At 41.4% G+C, this 18,712-nt stretch overlaps 1 protein-coding gene and 1 long non-coding RNA gene across 42 annotated transcripts in view; one reads left to right on the top strand and one right to left on the bottom strand.

Moving 5' to 3' along the window:
• LOC309349684 overlaps positions 1–18,712 on the top strand; it is an 89,288-nt gene that overhangs the window by 27,925 nt on the left and 42,651 nt on the right. The window lies entirely within an intron of this gene.
• The window catches only part of SORBS2 (sorbin and SH3 domain containing 2), a gene marked incomplete at its 3' end in the record, with an annotated part of 179,875 nt that continues 176,787 nt past the window's right edge, over positions 15,625–18,712 (bottom strand). For 25 of the 41 annotated variants that reach the window (XR_014160001.1, XR_014160002.1, XR_014160003.1 and 22 more), the window contains one exon: positions 17,135–17,221. Coding sequence is in view for 15 of the 41 variants with exons in the window: in XM_081875580.1 (XP_081731706.1) it covers positions 15,858–15,919; positions 17,115–17,221 (169 nt within the window). Of the gene's footprint in view, positions 15,920–17,114; positions 17,222–18,712 lie in introns of those variants that run through there. The other 16 variants (XM_081875580.1, XM_081875582.1, XM_081875585.1 and 13 more) reach the window with 3 other exon arrangements.

The raw sequence follows: 18,712 nt of genomic DNA, 5'->3' as shown, positions 1-18,712 counted from the left end.
CACCGAATCTGTGCTCTCTAACTCTCTGGCTGTCCTGCCAGTCAATTAATATGCACCTCAGAATAAATAAATACATAGTCTTCCTTAGTTTGCCTCTGCCTCTGCCTCTGCCTCCCCTCCCCTCTTCTCCCTTGATTCCTATGTGCTGAATTTTGGTTAAGTTATTCAGGAAAAGTCCCTGTTCCCTTGTAAATTCATCATGCATATTGATGGCACTTTATAATAATTAAAAATGGCAAGATATTTATTTTATATAAATAATTGGTTTGCAAAAGAGACAGTTTGCCAAGCACTCATTTCCCTGCTATTCACTTCCCACATCATCTCTTTTCTTCATGTTAATATTTAAAATTGCTACTATAAGATTTATTCATGAATTCATTTTATTTCTTAGTGTGTTTGTCCTGCCTTTTGGCCAAGAGAAAAGGCTGAATTTCAAACAGTTTGCATTCTGTTTTTCCCCCAAAGAACTCAGGGTGTCATATTCTGTTTTCACAACAACCCTGTGAGGTGGATTGTATGATAAGAGTGCCCAAGGCCATGCAGTGACCTCCAGAGTTGCAAAGCGATTTGAATTCAGGCGTCCCCAATTCATGCTCTGGATGCCGTTGACGTGATTTGGTGTAATGTAAAGGTTTGATTTCCCCACCTCTTCATGATGAAGGTTTTTTTTTTTTGCCAAAATGGTTACCATCACAGAACAAAATTGCAAAGCAGGTGAGGAAGGCATTTACAATGAAGCACTCATGGCCTGCTCAAGACATTTTGCAGCCCAAGGCAGAATAGCAAATAGTGCTCTCCCTAAGGGTATGTTCACATTAGCAGTTTTAAATGTAGCAAATATATTTCCCCCCCTGTGTTTCAAGCCATATTTGCCTGGTGTTCGCATCAGAGATTGGGCAGGAATGTCTTCACCAAGCATGCACAATCTTTTAAGTTTTCCCTTGCAACCTCTTGAATTCCCAGTTAATGAAGCTGTTCACACCATTCTGAAGTACTAAGTGAATGCTGTTAGTTTTCTGCTTGGATGGAAGGTGGTCTCTTAGAAGTAGCACATGAATCAACAGTATTTGACAGGAAACTACAGGATTGATATGGATTGTGGCTAACGTGAACGTGGCTTCAAAAACTAGCAGTAGGAGCATCCTGGATGTGGAATATGTAGTGATGCAGACATACCCTAAATCAAGGTGCAGAATATTATTATTTATTATTGATTACATTTGTTGGTGTCTTTATCTTGCCCAGGGCAACCCAAAGCATATCCAAGGCTGGCCAGGTTATTTTGGCACTTGAAACAGAAAATCCCACATGTGCTTCTTGATGGAAATAAAAATACAACAATAATAGATGAAATAACTAACAATATGCTATCCTTCCATGACATCCAAGATGAGCTGCCTGAAGCACTTGATGAGGATCTGTTACTTTTTGGGAGTTAATGAATTACAGTTCATGATGGGTAGGGCTGTAAATTAGTAGTTAATTACTTGTGTTACTTGGAGGGAGGTATCACGTTTAATCCCCGAAGTGAGACATGATCATATGACTTTGGAATTAGGCTTGATGGTACCTATAGAAACTATTGGGCTAAACGATTGCTTGGTTTGATTTGATTATAATTTACCTTCCCAGCACATAGCATCAGAATCTGTGTGCAGACAGACCAGAATTTGGTTTCTCAAAAGTATTTTGAATCCATTTTTAAAATTTACTTAGCTGTTTGTCGCAAGGTTCCTCCAGATTACCTCTTTGAGCTTTCAGCCTGATTTACTTGCATGGAGGTTAGAATATGGCTGTATACACCTTTAAAGCACATGACTTTTCCCAAAGAATCCTGGGAACTGTGGTTTGTTAAGGCTGCTGGGAATTGTAGCTCTGTGAGGTGTAAACTGCGGCTCCCGGGATTCTTTGGAGGAAATATAGGGTGAGTGTTCAGCCTTAGGCCAGTCTTTATTGAATATTCATTCGTTGTTTGCTTTACGCTGCTCAGATTTGTTTCCTATGACATTGAGCATTTAGTCTAAATTGCTGCTTCAATGTTTGTATGCCTTCCTGTTAATCGTTCATTCATCCCATTCATTGTTAGTGCATTTCCCTGTCACTGTCCTAAGCACAAAACCCCCACTTTACCAAAAATGCCTTTGTTGTGTTGGGGTGATAGACTGCTTTAATCCACTTTAATTGAGCAAATCTAAATTTCCTGGTATGTATTTGAATCCAGTACTGGCGCTGTGGTCTAAATCACAGAACCTAGGGCTTGCCGATCAGAAGGTCGGCGGTTCAAATCCCCGCCACAGGGTGAGCTCCCGTTGCTCGGTCCCAGCTCCTGCCCACCTAGCAGTTTGAAAGCACGTCAAAGTGCAAGTACCTTCCAGTGGGAAGGTAAATGGCATTTCCGTGCGTTGCTCTGGTTCACCAGAAGCAGCTTAGTCATGCTGGCCACATGACCCAGAAGCTGCACGCCGGCTCCCTCGGCCAATAAAGCGAGATGAGTGCCGCAACCCCAGAGTCGGCTACGACTGGACCTAACGGTCAGGGGTCCCTTTACCTTTACCTTTTACTGACAGTTTGGAGATGACCTGAATGAAATTGGTTGAGCCAGTTTGTTAATATCTGCTTTCTTCATAACTGAAAATCTTAAGGAGACATTTTCCAATTTTTTTGTTTATGTTTTTGTTAAGTGGTATGAAATATAAAAATTCTTTTGAAACGAACACCAGCCTGCTGAAGTGCCATTGTGTGTTCTGGAACCTACTATGACAGCTTAGACTTGTGACACCTGAGGCAGTAGGACTGACTCTGGTCAGTAGGGATGTAGGTTCTCTTACATTTTTACAGCTGGGATAAATCAGTTGATAACATTTGAGTCTTGGTGACATTTTTTCACAGCTTTGATTGGGGACATGGCTAATGCTTTAGCCATGGTTGCCATAGAAAAATTGGCCTTGTTTATTGGCCTTTAACAAACAGCAACAGCTGCAAGACAAATATGGTGACATGTTTTCAGTCTGGGGATGGGACGCAAGCCAGCAGTTTGGCAGATACAGAATCTAGTTAGTCATACTCAGGCTTTTCAGTGAGTTGACATATGTAGTCATTCAGAGATTGCTGTAGATAAGATATAAGGTTCCACCCCTCTCTTCTTTCAACATAGTGTTGTATGAGGCTAACCAGGGATCTGCATCAGTCCTTCCTCTCCTCTCCTCTCCTCTCCTCTCCTCTCCTCTCCTCTCCTCTCTCCTCGTTGTTTCATTGCCTCTTGTCTGTCCCTGCGCCATCTTTTCATGAGATTGTGAGCATACTATGTACATGTAGGAAGCAGTCACAGGGCAAAGACGAACAAGGAAAACAAACATGGACCTTGAAAAGGCCACCTGGTGCACCCACTTGTGAGTAAATGGAGGGAGCTGCTCCAGCTTGTTGCTTGAAATCATAAGCAAACATGCCTACTCACACAAGGCAGAATGTAACTTGAATCTTAGGGTAGGAGGTCTGTGTGTTTCATAAATAGAGTTGCCAGATAAAATAGTTTCTAGAGTAAACAGGGATTGGCTGTACAGATGAACTACTTTGGAGAAGTACATGTGAGAAATATAGGCAGGACCAATTCAAAAAATATGAGATGGTAAGAAGAGGACAAAATCCTAATGTGTCTTGCCTAGTGTCTTTAGTTGTTGTTCTCAAAGTTCAGTCTTTAGCAATTGAGAAGGCTGTTGCCACATCACGAAAAATGCAGTAAAATATGAGGAGGAGAGGAATTCACACTGTGCTTGAACTTGTCTGTGTGATATTACCTTTGCAAACACTTATGGCACATTCTCGCCAAAGTTAAGCACTTCTTCTTAACCCTCCAAATGAAGTTAATGGGATGTACAAGAGCTCAGTTTTCATGATTGTATTGGGTTTTGCATGCTAAACCCTCCAGGAATGCAAAATTACCTTATTGCTTTCTGATCTTTGACTGTTTTTGGAGACACCTGTCATTACTGTACTAAAGATGGTTAGTTTATCCACATCCTTGGGGAACTAAAATCATGTACAGTTCCATAAGCTACCTGGATCAATACTACAGTCTCTGCACTGTCAGAATTTTGAGAGAATGTAGAATGCACAAAGTCCACTGAGTTCTTAAATAGCTGTTATTCATGTCTTGTGGCATTTAACAGAGGTGTGAGAATGTGAGAAGAGGCTAAATTTACCTGTTCAAAGATATCAAACTTTGTCAGTTTGAAAGTCAGAAGAAGAAGACAACAAATGAATCAGTGTCAATGAAACAAACTGGCAAAATAAGTCCTTAATAAGTCTTATAGTAGCTGGAATCCTGAAGCGTCTTGGGGCACTTCATGTATTCTTTCCTGTTTCACATTACAGCCTCCTGTACTTGGGACATAGCCTATCCCTGGAAGGAAATTCTAGTTTGAATGATGGAGCAATTGCTCTGGATTCTTTTAGTGAGTCATATTAACTGACTGAAAAGGAAGTAAGCTCCAGATTCTGTTGGCCACACCTTTGACCCACTGGATTCTTCCAGGCTGGGCTCATAACCAAGTGTAGATCAATGTGCAGCATTCTTGACAGGGCCAACCCACCCATGAGGCAAGGTGAGGTGACCACCTCAGGTGGCTGGATCTGCAGGGGGACAAGTGCATTGCCCGCTGCTGCTCTTGGCAAATAGGAGGCACTGCTGGTCTCCTCCCACCCTTGTTTCTGAAGTAGGTCTTTATTCTCCCATTGTTCCTTCAGTCCTTATTGCCTGGGGTGGGACACCATTTTATGGTTTGCCTCAGGTGCCAAAATGCCCTAGGCCAGCCCTGATTCTTGGGCAGCCCCACAGAGCCTTCAAAGGGCACACCACAGATGGTAGCCCTGGCCCCCCTTTAAACAATGCTCCAATAAGCAGCTGTGTTTGGTTGCTGTCATTTTAATTTACCACAATATCTCTGATATGAAATTATTCTGGGGAAAGGGCAGCCAAAAATAGGTGACTAATAGCTAACATAGAAGGCAATCCGTATTTTAACCAAGAAAATGAAAAATGAAAACCAGCTGGCAAAAAACAATGACTTTAATGGAGCAGGACTGCTGCACCCCCTGTGATCTTCCTGAAATTGCCACAGTTGTTATTTGTCCAGTCACACAAATAACCACCTTCATTAATCTGTCTCAGTGAAATCTGTGCAGTTTAAAAGCAGGGCTATAGATTTATTATGAGCAATAGTGGTACATCCTCAGGAAAGTACTCAAAGCCATCTGCTTTGCAGAAAAGCAAATTAACACAGGAACTAGGCCCAGTAAATGGTCTGAGAACACCTAATGCTGTAGCATTCTTGAAGCTAAGCAGCTGCCCAGATGTGGATTAGAAGCCCATAGCAACCTCTGTTAGCTTCTCTGAGATTTCAAATAAGACGAGGGCAGAACATTTTTCATTCGCTTAGGCTTTATTAACAAGAAACAGGCCTGCAGCACCTTAAATAATAACACATTTATGATGGCATAAGCTTTTGTAGACACTAGTGTCCATTTCATCAGATCATAGAATTCTGGATTTGGGTCAGTGAAGGTCATTTAGTCCAATCCCCTTACAGTTCAACAAACCTACCACTACAGCATGCCTGAGAGGTGTCTCCCAAGCCACTGCTTAAACTCCTCTAATGGAGAGTCCTCCACCTTCTGAGTCAGTCTGTTCCAATGTCAAACAGCTCATACCTCATCAGTAAGTTTTTTCTAAAGTTTAGTCTAAATCCTTATTCTTGTAATTTGAATCCATTGGTTTGGGTTGTATCTGCTGGAGCAGAAGAAAATACATTTGGACTATTATGTGATAGCCCTTTTCAAATACCTTATCGGCACTATATATTTAAAGCAGTATTATATTCCTTTCAACAGTTATGGTTTCCCCCTAAGAATTGTCCTAAAATGTTTGAAGATATATCCTTGGATTGTCTTGTATTTCCCCAATCCTGTAAAGCTGGTCAGTATTATTAGCCCCCTATTTAAGATGGGAGACAATGGGTGAGGATTGGGTTTGCTTTACTTAAACCACTTAGTGATTTTGTAACAGAGATTCAAAGCAGACCTTTACTGGTTTGTACCTCAGTCTCATAATTACAGTGGTACCTTGAGTTAAGTACTTAATTCGTTCTGGAGGTCTGTTCTTAACCTGAAACTGTTCTTAACCTGAAGCACCACTTTAGCTAATGGGGCCTCCTGCTGTCGCCGTGCTGCTGGAGCCCGATTTCTGTTCTCATCCTGAACCAAAGTTCTTAACCTGAGGTACGATTTCTGGGTTAGCGGAGTCTGTAACCTGAAGCGTATGTAACCTGAAGCGTATGTAACCTGAGGTACCACTGTACTACAATCACAACAGCTCTCTTGTTGTAGTTTTTTTTTTTCTTTTTTTTTACGAGAGGATTTTTGGGAGTCCAGAAAAGGAACCAATAGTTGGCATCTGTGTCACCATGTAACTATTCTGGGACAAAATGTACTGCTGAGCTGACCAACGAAGTGTGCAGAGCAAAAAAGAAACTTAACACGTTCCACGTTGTCACTCAGGAGCAGTTCTGCAGTGCCACTCAGCAAGTGAATGCTATTTTGCTCCAGGGGAAACCTCTGTGTACCAGAACCTAGATTAGATATGACATCACCCAACCATGGATTATCACAGACTACATTCCCAGAATTCCACATTGTACACAAGATCCCGGAATCAGCGCTTGCTACAGAGCTAAGTTGTGCAGAACTGCAGAGCATAAATAGCCCTTTCCTGGAGCTGCCTATGTCCTTTGGCACTGCAGTTTCATTTTCTCTCCTTGAGTTTCTTATTGGATTCAAACATTTTGCATGACATGTAGGGTGGGCAGACACACACACACACACACAGAGAGAGAGAGAGAGAGAGAGAGAGAGATTCAGCAATTGCATTTTGTAAAATATTTTATTTATGTATTTAGACCTTTTACCCCACCTCATTCTTGAAGACTCAAAGTAGGAAGCACTATCATTTCCAAACACAATTAACCACCAGCAAATCTTTATCTTATTTCTTCTGCACTGATATAAAGTGAGTTTTATTGTATTTAAGGATAGAGTTTTGTAGGCTTTAAAGATAGAGTGAGAAGACTGAAAACATGACAGCAATGCTTGGTGAACTCTCAGAAGCTGTGTAGGTTTCTTTTTTTAAAAAAATGTTTCTATTAAAGATTTTATTGGGTTAGGAAAGTACATACAGTGTCTCTGCTTTCTGTTCATATAATTCTTTATACAGATCAGTTATATTCAATGTGAGACACTAATGTTACAGACAGTATAAGGTTGGGAGAGAAGAGAGGTGGGGAGGGAGGAAAGAGAAGGGGGCTAGTGAACTTTCATTCTTTTACATAGCGTATGTGCAAGGTTTTTATGTCAGCGTCACATGAGTAGGTTATCTTTCTATTAATTTATTAGTTTTCATTGGTGGTGAAAGAGGTTGGAGGGCCCAGGGCATGGTTGGTTGCCTTTAGTTGACTGCAGTGTGTTTTGTTTGCGTGTGTGAGGCAGAGGGTTGTTGGGTCAAGTTAGCCATATTGATGGGTATGCTGTCGGTGGGTTCTTGTTGTTTTGTAGGGTTGTGCATGTAATGAAGGGGAGCCACACCAGGAAGCTGTGTGTCTGAAGGGGAGTTAGCTTAAATGATAGCATTAAGTAGTGACACTTGTGTTTAGCTTGAGATAGTATAATTGAAATGGATATCCATTTTCCCCCAGTGAATACCTCAAATAGAGCTTCAACATAGCTCCCCCCTTCCCTGATACAGTGGCAAAGATGGGCAACTGCTTTCTGTTGCACTGACAGTATCTTGTTGTGGTTCGAGGACCCCCACAATGTGGAATGAATACACAAGGACATGTGATATAAGGTTAATGGGCAAGAAAAGGCCACAACTTTATTGATTACAGCAGTGATAAGGTATTGGCTTAGGCATTGGATGTCTAAAACAAGGGGGTTTATTCACCAGTAGGTGGAGCCTGTTGATGCTAATCCAACTATAGGCTCTCCCCTGATGTCACCGAGGGTCGTGCCATGGCCTCCCGCCAAGCAGTCCTCGGACAGAGTACACGACCGCCGGATTCCTTTAACGGAATACCCAAAAATTGAAGGCATAGGCGATGGCCACACCTAGCTTTTCGACACACCACAACACATTATTCCAATGCCTAACCTACCCACCAATACCACGAAAGTTGTGACGATTGCTACGAGGTAGGCGAAAAAACCAAAAAGCCTAATGCCAAATGGAAAAATTCCTACCAGGCCCCCTGGACAACCAGGGCGACCAACCTAAGGTCCATAGCAAGGCCAAGGAACTAAGACCCTGAGCTTGAAGGGAGTGGAGGGTGGGTGACTCGTGACGAGATGACGGAGAGGAGAATGAGGCCGAGGAGGGGCTGGCGCCACAGCACATAGGCTGCTGAACACGCCTCCTCGGAGGCACCTGGTTGGGTGCCTGACGATGGGCGTGGGCGCCAGCCAGGTGAGTGGGGGAGGCAGGGGGCTACTGCCCCCTGCTAGGGGCGGAGCTCGGTCTCCCGCCCACAACCACTCCCCTCTCTTCCAGGGAGGAGAGTCTTTATTGCAAAGTGTCATCCTTTCGAAGAGACTCTCCATCCCTACTACTACAACAAAAAAAAAAGTGAGGTAAGAGTGCTGTCAGTAGAGCAGTCTTTCCTAGACTTGGGTCTCCGGTTGGACTACAGCTCCTGTTATCCACAGCCAGCATGGCAAATGATGAGAGACGATGAGGCTGTAGTGCAACAGCATGTGGGGACCTGAGGTTGGGGAAGGCTGTCAACCATGCAACATAATCTCCAGATTTCACTGCTGCAATGCAGGAGTGACCAAAGACATTTTGCTGACTCAGGAGAAGCGCAAGATGGTGGTGCCTCACCGTATTCCATGTAGAAAAGCCAGCCAGACTGATAGTCAAATATTTTTTTGGCACTAGCAATGAGACAACATCCTCCATTGTACCTGAATGCAACAGGCTAGCTTTGGTGGCACAGAGCAGGCCATGTGGGGCACACACAACTCTGTCATTCCCTGACCCTCAGCACTTGACCTAATGATGTCTGTCTCAATCTGCCTAATGGTAGAGCTGGCTTTTGTAATGTGTTATATGCAGGGCTGCCCTTGTAGACTATTCAGAAACTGTTGTTAATACAAAATACAGCTATTAGCCTGTGCTTTTCCAATGCCCAAAACAACTGTGCTGACTCCTGGTATGTTTCCAAGAACAATTCAAGTGCTGGTGCTTGCATTTAAAGCCCCAAATGGATTGATGTCTGGATACCTGAAGGATTACGTTAGCCTGCCTGTACACAAAGATCAAAATCAGAGGCTTTTATCTGAGTGCCCCTGCCATTTGAAGTGATTAGGGAGTGGGAAAAACATTCTTTTGGTAGGCACCAGGCAAAACTCTTTTTATCTTGTTTTCTAGAGCTTTTTAACCATTTTTAACAACTGTACCTTTTACACTTTACTGCTTTTATCTACAGTTTAGATTTTATTGTTTGACACGGTGCAGTGTTTTCGTTTTGTATGTATTTGTGGATTGTGGAAGGGTGGCAAATCACATGTTTGAAAATAATTATGCACACCTTCAAATATCTTACAATCTTTCTCTCTTGGTGGAAATAAGAGGTTGCCAATAATGTGGTTGTGCATTGTGCCAGTGGACAGCAGCTAGTGACTTACAGGCCAAATTACAGTTTTGGGGTAATTGCCGCCAGATGACCCATGTTTACCTCATTAACCATCTGCTTATCTGTTGATTTAAACTGGTTTAAGAGTATTCCAAAAGCCACTTGAGTTTGATTTTAAACAGATAAAAATTTATGGCAGCTGTGAAAAAAAATCCCTAAGAACATAAAGAATAGCTTGGTTGGCTCAAACCAAGGACATATCTAGTCCCGCATCCTGTTCTCACAGTGGCCAACCAGGTGTCGGTGTGAAGCCCACAAACAGGACATGAGTTCAACAGCACTCTCCCCACTTGTGTTCCCCAGCAACTGGTGTTCAGGTGTAATGCATTTGATACTGGAAGTAGTATGCTGCCATCATGACTAGTAGTCACTGATAGATTTATCCTCCACGAATCTGTCAAAACTCCTTTTAAAGCCACCCAAGTTGGTGACTGCTACATTTTCTGAAGGTGAATTCCATTCTATTAACTATGCACTGAGTGAAGAAGTACTTCCTTTTATCTGGCCTGAATCTTCTAACATTCATCTTTGTTAGATGACATTGGAGAGAGGAAGGCAAAACTTCACTGTATCTGCTTTCTGCACACGAGGCATAGTTTTGTACACCTCTGTCATGTCCTCCCCTTTCTTGCCTTTTTCCAAAATCAAAAAGGTTCTTTCTGTATATGTGATTTGATTCTTTTGGTTGGATTTTTTCTGGCTCTAAATTATCATTTTGAGAGGTGACTTTTCCTTAAGGCAATTGTACAGAGCTTCCCTGTAAGAGGAGTGTTTTGCATCTTAGTTCCTTTTGTCCACTTAATTTGTTCATATTAAATGATGAGCTTGTCACAAGTTTTATAGCTGTATTATTATAAGAATACAAGAATAAATTTGAACTGGTTCTCACTTTGAGAGCCTTTGCAGCATTTTAGTGTTACTTTGAATGTATTTAAACCACATGTAGCTGACTGTCAGTTTGGCAGGAACTTGAAACAGACTTAGTATTTCATGAGCTTTAAGTGTACAAAGGAATTTGAATTGATGTTTTCGGGGGTATAGCTAAATAAACACATTTTGCCTTGCACATTTAAGAATAAGGCATTGTCTGAAGGACAGTTCAGTAGCTCAACGCTTATATTTTGTCGGTTGTCACAACTCTGCCAGTTTCAAGGCTACCCCACTAACATACCTGCAACTCTTCCAAGGGAATAAAAATAGCAGTGACCTAAAACCCTGTTGGAAAGATGCTTACTTAATGCTTCTCCAGATAGCTCTGTGCTATTTCATGTTTGGTGACAGATCATTTTATTTTTTAAATGTGCACCCCATGTTCCTGTTAACCCATTGCAGGCATTAAAGAATTCCCACTGCATTATATAAGAACTGTAGAAACCTCCAACCAACTTCTGTGTAGTGAATGGAGAGGATTACTTTAGGTCAAACCAGACTGCCAGGCTGTCGAGGGTTATTGGAGGAATCTATAGCCAACAAGGATATGTCTCTGATTTGCAGAGATTACTGTACAAACTTGGCCAGAAAAGGTTATACAGTATAAGGAGTTATTACTCCAATTTCTTTTATTCTTGGCTGGTCTGATTTCTCTGCAGTTCCTTCCCTTTGTTAAAGCCAGTGTAGTATAATGGTTAGTGTGTTAGACTGCAATTAGGTAGACTGAAGTTCAAATTCCTCATCCATTGATTTATAACCTCATTGATTTATAGATAAAGTAAGATAGGGTCTAGATTGTGGAATGAAGTATAAAACATACAAACAAGGACAGTATAATGCTCCAGCTGGTGCTTTCCTCCCCTCTTTTGTGCAATATCAGATTGTTTTTAAATTGTCACTGCTGAGATACAGGCTTTGCTTGCCTTGACATCTTCCCACACTATTGCTTAAATTGTAATACTTACACCATAATAACTGATTTCCCACCAAATAACTAAACCATATTTATTTGCAGACAGTGCTTGGGATATAACAAAAGCTGAGGGGTCAAATAAAAATTAGATTTTTAAACCAAGTAAAATAATTTAATCATAGAATTACAGAGTTGGAAGTGATCCCCAAAGCTCATCTAGTCCAGTCCCCTGCAATGCAGCTGTTCTGTATGGGGATTAAACCCTTATCAGCATCACACTCTAACCAACTGAGCTAATTTGAAGGTCTCAAATGTTGTACCTTGTATGTCATTATACTTAAGAGTCCCGAAGACATTTTTTATTTAGAATTTAGCCATTTCCAGGATTTAAATTATTCACTTTACTTTAACTTGCAACCTTGGTGTTAATAGCACCATGCTCTAACTAACACAGACTGTATAGTGGAGGGAAAATGGAGGGGAGCACAGCTCCAGGACCTTTTTTAAAGGAGCAACAATTAGGAAACCTGCTCTTGCATCAGAGTAATTGGCAAACCTTACTTGCTCTGCAGGTAAGAGGTGATAATGAAGCGGTTAACTTCCACTATTGTTTGTGACAGATTAGCATAGGGAAAGTCAGAAAATGTGCAAAAGAATTAAGAAGAGCCTAGAGTGGTGGAGGACTATTTTGACAGGTGGGCAGGCCTGACTTAAAGCTCCACTTTCTACAGGGACCTTCTAGCACTTTAAAAGCCAGACAGTAGCACTCTGTGCACAAAATCAATTATTGTGGAGTGGTCATTTTAGGAATAAACCCTTTAGCAAAGTATGCATGATTCTCATTTGAACGCTATGCAGGGCTGTTGGGACATGCCAATATTAAAATGTGGGACACAGATCCGCTGCAGTGCTTCAGAGTCCAGGATTCTATGGCCAAGAAAATATACTGTATTTGTAGAGCAGCTTAACACTTTGTTGTTTATTATTACTCCCCTTCTTATTCCCCATGCTTGAAGATGAGTCATGTTTAATGGATGGGAAACAATTGCTGCATACAGTATGGCTATCATCAGCATTTGCCATTCAACACTTTTGTATGACACAATGATGCCATATACTATCTCCACCCATTTTTCTCTCTGTGATTATTCCTGATAAAAATGGATGAAACATTTGCTTTGGTTTCTTTCTTTGCATTTAAAATACTCTGAGCTTTGTAGACTGATGTGTGGTATAAGAACTATACTTTGTTTTTCCTGAACACACAGATCAACCATAAAGTGTGACCGTTTTCCTACTACCTGTGCATGTGTGCTGTGCTTAGCTTCAGCATAATGCCTATATTCTTACAGTCTCTTTATTTCCCCAGATTACATCATTGCCTGGGGTCATGATATCCTATTTTTTAAAATTAGTTTTTAATTAAAGTTTTTCTTGTGTTACAAAACAGGCAAATAAACAGAGAAAATTACAGTTGGGGGAAATGAGAAGGGGAGAAAGAAGAAAGGAGAAAGATGGGGATGTTGTTCTTCCATTCTGTTGCCTAGTGTGACACGTGGATAGGTCCTTTGTTTAGATATTGCCATTGTGAGAGGTTGGAGGGTTCAGAATTCGGTTGGTTGCGTTCAGTTGGTTGCAGTGTGGCTTGTTTGCATGTTTGTGCGGTGGGATAGGTTTTTGGGTCAAGTTAGGCATATTTATTTGTATGCTGTTGGTGGATATAGGCCATTGTCCTGTTTATGTGATAAAGAGGAACCACACTGGATAAATGATATCCTATTTCTTGTAGAAGCAGCAGCAGCAGCAGCAGCAGAAAAGGCACTGTGTCGTTGCTTTCTCTGGTGCCTCTGTTGTTTATAGGATAATGAACCTTGCTGTTCAGGATTTTAATTCCAGCATATTCAACTTAAATGTGTGATGCTTTTCAGTAAGGATGCTAATCAAAAAGGCATACCAGTGTACTCCAAGCAAATTTTATTAGAAGTCTATTCAGGGGAAAAAACACAGAGACCCTTTGCATGTAATAATTCAAAGTCAATTACCTGAAAGCCAGGTATGAAAAATGTTCTATTAAAATCAGATAGCGAATAGAAACAGTGCTTTTTTAAAATATCACAGGCAACAGACATTTAAGTCTTCCATCATAAATGGCATCAAAGATAGGTATTGATTTCACAGCAAAGCTGCATGCACATCTAGTTTATAATGGAAAGCCTTTGAAATATAAAGCTTTTGCCATGAAATTTGCAGTAATAAAGGTATGCTGCACAAATATGATTTATTGTCTGTCTTACTGACATTTCTCCATAATAAAGACATATGTACATTTTTTAAAGATTTGGCTGGTAAAACCATATTATACTTCATAAAACTTTTGCAGCAAATGCTATTTTACAGAATTGCACTATCCAAATGTGCTTATACTTTGGGAGGAGGAACGGGGTAAAGAAGACGAGGAAATGTTGATATTTATTAGTGGAAGGGGGTAGGTTTTCTTCTTCAAAAAAACCCCAACAATAAAATGGCTCTGTACAAAAAAACCAAACATATGTACAAAATGCTACAAGACTACAAATATTTGTGAGAAGATCTGTCATTTACCCAGAAAAGGGTTTTGTTTTGTTTTTGCCTTCTATATGGTGCCAGCAAAAGCCATTGATGCGGGAAATCATGTGTTTTCCCTCATACACTATTGATGCCTCTCTTTGCATAAGGAAAACAAATACTAAATTCAAATATTTGATACTATTTCATTACATCCACCCAAATGTACCTGTGTTCATTTTTGTGCCTTTCTGTTTCTTTCTTTTAATGCTGGAGGGCCAGGAAGGAAATATTGTTCAGGTTTATTAATGTATGTGTATACATATGTAGGAAAAAATAAAAGCATTGTGTGATACTTTCTGCAGAATTCCCCCAACTCGGTGTTGCAGTAAAATTGTGCACTGGATATTGGTTTTTTTGTTGCAGAAACTTTGTATGATAAATGAATGTTGAATACTGTACTAGACTTTCAGTTATTCTGTTGAACTCAGGTTATTTTTGATGTAGTAGAGAAGCATACAACATCAACAATTTCATTATTGGTTTGCTTAATTGTTTCCCAGTATTTTTGTTTTGTTTTGTACACTTCTTTAATATTAAGCAGTAAACATGGATTCCTTTGGGATAAGTTTGCCCATATAACTGATGTTGGAAGTGGGGCCTTTGAACATTTTCCCTGTAGAGAGAGACAGAGGTGTATGCTGCACTTGCAGTAGGAAGATCTACTTCTTCTTGCAAAGACATGCATACTTCTCTCCTGACTTAGGGCATTAACATATGCAAATACAGAAGATGCATTTCATCTGCTTCCTGTCTTTGTGCACATCATTAATGTATAACTCACATATTTTCTCTATGGAGAGAGAACACTGCTTTAGGAACATCTGCATGCCCTCCCGGACATTAATGTGTACAGATGCAGGAAGTGCAAGTTGTGCTTACTGTATTTGCAAATAGCTTCATGCATGAAGCTGCTCTTAGCTGTGGAAACGGGGGATTTAACCAATGTATGACCTCCGTTCACTCAAGCCTCATGAAATCTTTGAGATCCAACCAGAAATCATGGCTTGTCAACTATTAAGAGTAATTCCCCTTTTGAATTATTCCTGCTCAAAATTTTATAACCACTCTGCATATGTTGCAACATACAAGACCATGGAAGCTATATGTCTGAGTGATTATTCTATATTGCAAATGAGTTAAAAACAGGCAAATGTGTGACATAGCAACGTAAAAGCAACATATGCTGCTGAGCTTAAAAAGAATGTGAAAACTCAAAACAATGGTTGAAAAGTAAGCCACAACCTGTTCTATATATGAGGGGAAAGAAGATAAAACATTTTTCTTAAGGACAGTACTGCAATTTCCCTCAAATGATATGGATAACCACTTGGAGTGTCACAAAGTACCTTCCATTAAGCTTTTTCTTCTTGGCATATTTCAGATTGGTAAGGGCAGGCAAATATTTAATGCACACAGAAAAAGATGTACTAAAGGTTGAACTAATTCCTCTTGTTTCATAAAAGCTGAGTTATCCCATTGTAGCTGTTACGGTAATACTGCTGGCTGGCGGATGAGGATGGGAATGGTGAGGATGAACTAGATGACTTCTACCTGGAATTGCAAAGCAGCAAAACAGAAGACTGGTGGAGCATGTTTTCTAGCAGCTTTATATGCAGATGTGTTGCAGAAATGCAGCATAAATAAGTAGGAAAAAAATAAGCAACATTTCACAGCCTCTTGACATAGTTTCCAGGGAAAGTACCAAAGAATTTTGTTCTTCTGGAGGTTCCTGAAAGTAGAAGTAATAAGTGAAACATGGCAGTAGTGGTAACATATTGTTCTCTAGAGAAGATAGTTACGTTTCATTTTAGCATCCTTCATTAGTATATTCAGCTATGTAATTTGGAAAACATGGAATAATATACATTGCAAAAGGGAATTAAATATCACATTCAATAAAGCCATGGTAGGTTTGGGGAACCTTTAGCCCTCCAGGTGTCACTGAGCTACAATTCCCTTCAACCCCAGCCAGCATGGCTAGTGGTGAGAGATAATGGGAGCTGTAGTTCAGCAATATCTGGAGAGTCAAAGTTTCCTACACCTAAGCTGCAGGTGCAAAACAGGAAAAACGTAGAACTCTTGGAAGTTTTAATTACAGCAGCTCACATTGATGAGGAGTCAAGATGTTTTTAAAATGCAGCTTGCCTCTTCAGCAGTACAGGTAGATGCAGTTGAAACTTCGAAGAAACCTCTGATATCATCCATGGTTCTTCCCAAGTCCTATATTCAGTTTTGTTGGACAGTGCTTTCTTAACAGGGAACTCAAATGCTTGTTCCATCAAAGTTAATGGGGAAGCCTTCTATGACCAATGCTTAGCATGTGTCAATGCCAGGCATTTGCTGAGGTGTAAATGGAGGGAGCCACTGAGCTCTGAATATTGCAATCTCAGTGGTGCAAGAGAATTCTGAGGGTGTGCTCTCATGTCAAGCAAGCAATCCCGCCAGTTAGAAGCAGGAAGATGAATACACACTGCCTCTGACTTGGCCAGGTCTCATATAGTGGTCATCTGTAAACCTTGCCAGTCAACAGCTCATGCTTGGGATGCAAGAGCCCAAACACCCTACACTGGTTGGCATATTGCTGCATTATCAGTGACTCAGATACAAATGGGAAGCTCAAAACATTTTTTGGAGCTGGCCCTTTGTGCAAGCTCCATGCGTGCTTTACAGCATCTGCAGAACTCTGGGTAAGGGGATGATATGCATTATGTGTGTGAAGGAATTAATGCTTGCCACATTCTTTCTAAACAGTGTGATACAATTCATACCAAAGGTTTTTGAAAAGATTCTAACACGTTTAGTGTCACTGCAGGTATCTCATGAAGTCTGATTTGCCAGCCACAAAGTACTGAGAGTATCCTGCTATGCAATCTCTGAGGTAGCACATATATCCTAGAGCACTACTAAATTAAAAATTAACATACCCACAAACCATCCATCATCACATTTTTCCATCACATCAATGACATCTCCCTCTCTGAGCTCCAATTCATCTTCGTTCCTAGGAGTATAGTTATACAGAACCTGAAACCTTAAACAGGACAAATGGATGCATTTAAAGAAAAAAAATTGAGCAGCTTTCATTTTTACTTAGCTGGAAAAGCTTGTTAAATAATAGTCCTTTGAAGTTAAAAATAGGTTGCTTACAGGTTGTTGTAGAGACTACAACTCATTATGCATATGGAGTACTTTGAGCACTTGAATATTCTATAGAAATGCAAATTATTCTAACTTACTATTTATTTGGTTAGCTTGTCAATCAGCTACAGTTAAGCTCTGATCATTTCCCGATATCTTCCTTCCCATTCTCTTGTACATGACTGTATTTTCATATAATAACCAGGCAGTTGTTTACTAATTTGCCAAGGGAATCTAGACATCTTTCCACAGAGGTTGGATCCTAAGGTAAGTTAACTTCACCAAGGTCACAGAAGTTCCCTGTCCCTTAATCTCTGTGACTACCTGCACCCACCAAAGTCTATCTGGAGAATCAGGGGACTCTCTTGAACAATGTGGGATGAGTAGTTTGTATATGTGTGTGTGGGGAGGCCTACCGAAGGAGGAAGAGTTATCCAAAACTTGGATTTGAATATAAGTTAGTTCATGGAAGGGATGCTTCCCACCCCTCCCCCAGTAGCTCCCTCTCATGGACTGGCTGGATGCAGAGGAGTGGTGGGAGGCACCACCTGGGGAACCCCCAGAGCCAGGGGATTGGTGGTGGGACAACAATGAGTGGTCCGAGGGAGGAGGAGGAGCAGACTGGGGGGAGGTGGTGTTCAAAGCAGAAAACAGAGTTTAGTGAGCAGGAAGAGGCTGTGGCAGAGAGAAGTTCTGACTCTGAGGCTGAAAAGGAGGTTGGGCAAGAGGCAGAGTTGAGGGAGACACCCCTCCTCTTGTGACCAGCTCCCCTCCCCCTAGTATCCTAGAACATGCAGAGAAATGAAAAGAATGGAGATTGGTTTTGTGCAGACACAGTTTGTGACTGCTTGGGGAAGACCCTGCAGAGGTGGAGCCTTAGAAAGTGGTGGAAAGGTGAGGACCTTCAGTCCTCATAGCTGTTTGATTGGGGCAAGACTAGGGCTGGGCAGTATTAGATTTTCAACATTGCAGTGTATCACCAGCCAAACATCACAGTTTGGCGATATATCGCTATGTTGAAAGAGCTGCGTTGGCCCCAGCCTGTGAGACCCTGGGTGAAACCGCTTCAGCTCTCACTGTGCAGGGACTAAGGTGCTTTTACCCCAGGGCTTTGCAGGCTGGGGTGAATGCAGCTGGCCCCAGCCCGCTGCTCAGCACGAAGGCTCCCACCCACCAGCTGAGCTAGCCCTCAACTCCCCAAGATGGAGAGAGCCCTGCAAACACAGCCTGACAGGCTCTGTTTGCAGGGCTCCTTCAGCTTTGCTGGCAAGGAGTGGGGGGGGGGAGGGAAGTGGCTTCCTTTTCCTCAGAGAAAGAGGCTGCTTGCTCTCCCCCTTCCTTGCCTGAAGATGGAAGGAGTGCTGAGACTGAACCTGACAGGCTC

The sequence above is a fragment of the Podarcis erhardii genome (genome assembly GCF_964252035.2).
Source record: "Podarcis erhardii genome assembly, chromosome: 9".
In the NCBI taxonomy this organism is placed as follows: Eukaryota; Metazoa; Chordata; class Lepidosauria; order Squamata; family Lacertidae; genus Podarcis; species Podarcis erhardii.
The sequence above is the reverse complement of the archived record's forward strand: the minus strand, read 5'-3'. Positions and strand labels throughout refer to the sequence as shown.